The 3,421-nt window shown below is 38.8% G+C and overlaps 1 protein-coding gene across 5 annotated transcripts in view; it reads left to right on the top strand.

Annotated features, from left to right (window-relative positions):
- Positions 1–3,421, top strand: part of ABCB4 (ATP binding cassette subfamily B member 4) — a 68,555-nt gene that overhangs the window by 28,283 nt on the left and 36,851 nt on the right. For 4 of the 5 annotated variants that reach the window (XM_006779163.2, XM_006779164.2, XM_015558274.1 and 1 more), the window contains 2 exons: positions 1,974–2,177; positions 2,630–2,800. In XM_006779163.2, the coding sequence (XP_006779226.1) occupies positions 1,974–2,177; positions 2,630–2,800 (375 nt within the window). Of the gene's footprint in view, positions 1–1,239; positions 1,324–1,973; positions 2,178–2,629; positions 2,801–3,421 lie in introns of those variants that run through there. The other variant, XM_015558275.1, reaches the window with a different exon arrangement.

Here is a 3,421-nt window from a genome sequence, read left to right as displayed (position 1 = left end):
CTTTGCTCCTTTCCTGTTATTAATAACTAGGTTCATTACAGTGGTATCCCTTTGAAGTCAGGAAAGGTAATGCCTTCAGTTTTGCTTTTATTTCTCAAGACTGCTTTGACTATTCAGGGTCTTTTATGATTCCATATGAATTTTGTATTTTTTTTCCTATTTTTGTGGAAAATGCCATTGGAATTTTAACAGGGATTTCATTGAATTTGTAGATCATTTTCAATAGTATGGATATGTTAACAATATTAATTCCTCCATGCCATGAACAAGAATATCTTTCCATTATTCTGTCATCTTTAATTTCCTTTATTAATGTGCTATACTGGGAAAGATATTTGTATTCACTTATCCTTTTTATACCAACCAATTAACAATTTGAAAGATTGCAAGTTTTAGCAAATACTTATTCCAGCATTTGAAAATATATTTAACTGTAGCAACATTATCTAGCAAGTAATATCTAGATAACAATAGAGACAGTTCAATCAATATTCACTTTAGAATTCATTAGGCACTATAATCTTTATCCTCCAATTACTAAACTTTCCTCTTTTGAAATTAGAAAGTTAGAGGTGCATCAAGTTTAAATCAGGTTCATTGTTCCTGCCTTTAAAAGCTATTCACCACTACCCATACTCATTTTATACTCAACTTCATTAGACTGTTTAGTACGTGGATGGTCTTGTTTGCAGGCCTAGAGAATGAATGTTTTGATCAGATTAGAAAGTTTCTCATTGCTCTCAGCATGAACTGTTACTCCGCTTGTTCATGTGGAGGCCGTGGGGCTGAATCTGTTATCAAGTTACACGTGTGGTTTCAGATGAGGTCCCAGGGAACTGCAGAAGCACTGGAGAAAGGTTGACCTTCAGCTGTTAATACCCTGGGCTCCAGTGGAGGGAGGGCAGAGCGGCCTGGAGTCCTGTGAGGAGAGACTGGGGCCTGTGGCTCTGGGGAGGGAGCCCAGGGGACAGCCGCCCAGACCCCTGGGCTGAGTCATACTCCTGCACCGCAATAGCCATCCTTCTAAAATCTTAGAGGATTGTTTATTCAGCCTTTATTCAGCAAATAATAAATGGCCAACATATATCACTAATTATACAGGGTGTTATTAGAGAAGAAAAAGTAAGTCATACTCCTCAGCCTGGTAACTCTCTACTTCCACAATGACTGTCCTACAGTGTTTCTTGAAGGAAGTAAAATGTCCAGCAGGTGGGAAATGCTAAAGAAAATTATGGTGTATTACATATAGTAAAACATCATAATGCCATCAAAATGATATGCAGACTGGGTAGGAAAGTGGACTTTTATTCACATTTACTAATGGTAAGCAAAAGTAATACTATGCCAAAACTATATAACCCCAAATGTTTATGGAGAATTACCCATGCGTGAAAAAAACTGTATATGTAAGGGGAAAATATCAGGAGAACATATACTTTTTATTGTTATTCTTGCACATTGTTCTTTATTTCCATTCTCATTCTAACCACTGAAATAAGTTCAATATTAGCTAAGACTTTTTTCATAACCAATGAAAGAGTATTATGCTAATTGAAATAAGCCAGTCAGAGAAAGACTAGTATCACACATCTCACTCATATGTGGAAGCCAATGAACAAAATAAACTGATGACCAAAATACATTCCAAGACATAGAAGCATGGAACAGACTGTGGAATCTCAGAGGGAAGGCAGGGGGGGGTGGGCGGGCGGGAAGAGATCAACCAAAGAACTTGTATGCACATATATATGCATAACCCACGGACACAAACATATATATGCATAACCCACGGACACAAACAACAGAGTGGTGAAGGCCTGGGCTGGGGGGCAGGGGTGGTCTAGAAGGGGTCAATGAGGGGGGAAAGAGGACATATGTAATACTTTCAATAATGAAGAGTTTTTAAAAACAGTCTTGATGCTTAGGATATCAAATGGTTCAAATATTTAATGAAAATATTCTCTTTTTTTCAGATTAGCATAGATGGCCAGGATATTAGGACCTTTAACGTCAGGTATTTGAGGGAAATCATTGGAGTGGTGAGTCAGGAGCCAGTGCTATTTTCTACCACAATTGCTGAGAATATTCGCTATGGCCGTGGAAATGTCACCATGGATGACATAAAGAAAGCTGTCAAAGACGCCAATGCCTATGAGTTTATCATGAAATTACCACAGGTAACAGCTTTGTTAACACAGCTGCCCTCAAAGTTAGAATCTCACCTCATGCAACCGAGTTTTCTTCTAAGGTTAAGCTAATAATGTTTGAGATACAAGGTTGTCCAACTTTGCTAGGTAAGTCCCTTGAATTATTCAGTTGGAGGTTTAAGGAGTAGAACCTGGTACACAAATCACATAAAAATTTTATACAGAGTCTGTATTAGTAGTTTTTATGATTTAGTATTCATTAATTTTATTATAATTTATGACTCACTGTGATGGTCAAAATGATGCTCCATGTTGTCTTCATGAATTTCTAAACTCCGTAGCCTTTTCTATTTAAAATATTTTAGGGAACATTTGAGATCTTGCTCCCCAGCACATGTCAGTTTGGCTCAAATAAACTCTTATAAAAATTCTCTAAAAAAAGAGGAAGAACTGTAACAGATCCTTCATGTTTTCTGCTATAGAAATTTGACACCCTGGTTGGAGAGAGAGGGGCGCAGCTGAGTGGTGGACAGAAACAGAGAATCGCCATCGCTCGGGCCCTGGTTCGCAACCCCAAGATCCTGCTGCTGGATGAGGCCACGTCAGCCTTGGACACTGAGAGTGAAGCTGAGGTACAGGCGGCTCTGGATAAGGTGGGTAGACACTAAATGCGGAAGGACCAGCCAATTGAAAGTTTTTGAAAATTCTTCCTAATGCTTTGCAAGTCCAGATTGAAACACATGAGAGTCAACGAAGCTCTCTCGTGGAGCTTTATTGATTTCCCCTCTGTCAGGTCACATTGCAGAGAGGTGGATGGCCCATTATCTGGCTTGCTGACCAAGGTACAGTGAGCTGAAATCCAGGCCTAGGCACTGAGCCACTCATTTTTGTTCTTCCCTGGCAGGTAGGTCATTGCTTTGATCCAAAGTAGTTGTGTAAAAACCTACCAAAAAAATATGGTTACCTAGACACTGGTCCAGCTGAAAAACAAAATAATTGCCTTATTTTGTAGGCAGTGACATCATTTTTATCTATTCACGAAGGCGAGTGGATGATTTTCTGGAAATAAAGTTCAATTTGTATTTGTCTAAACAAATAAATAAGCAACACATTTTAAGGATGCTGAGCTCATGCTCCTGGGTCAGATGTTCTAAATGTTTCTATCACATTTAAGCTGAAGCTTCACAAGAAGAACCTTATCTTAGGACCCTTTGGGTATCAGTGCTGATGTCAACTGTAATAACAGCGGAGTGTAAAAACCAGATTCTTGTGTT

Source organism: Myotis davidii, unplaced genomic scaffold (assembly GCF_000327345.1).
Source record: "Myotis davidii unplaced genomic scaffold, ASM32734v1 scaffold187, whole genome shotgun sequence".
NCBI classification, from domain to species: Eukaryota; Metazoa; Chordata; class Mammalia; order Chiroptera; family Vespertilionidae; genus Myotis; species Myotis davidii.
The sequence above is the reverse complement of the archived record's forward strand: the minus strand, read 5'-3'. Positions and strand labels throughout refer to the sequence as shown.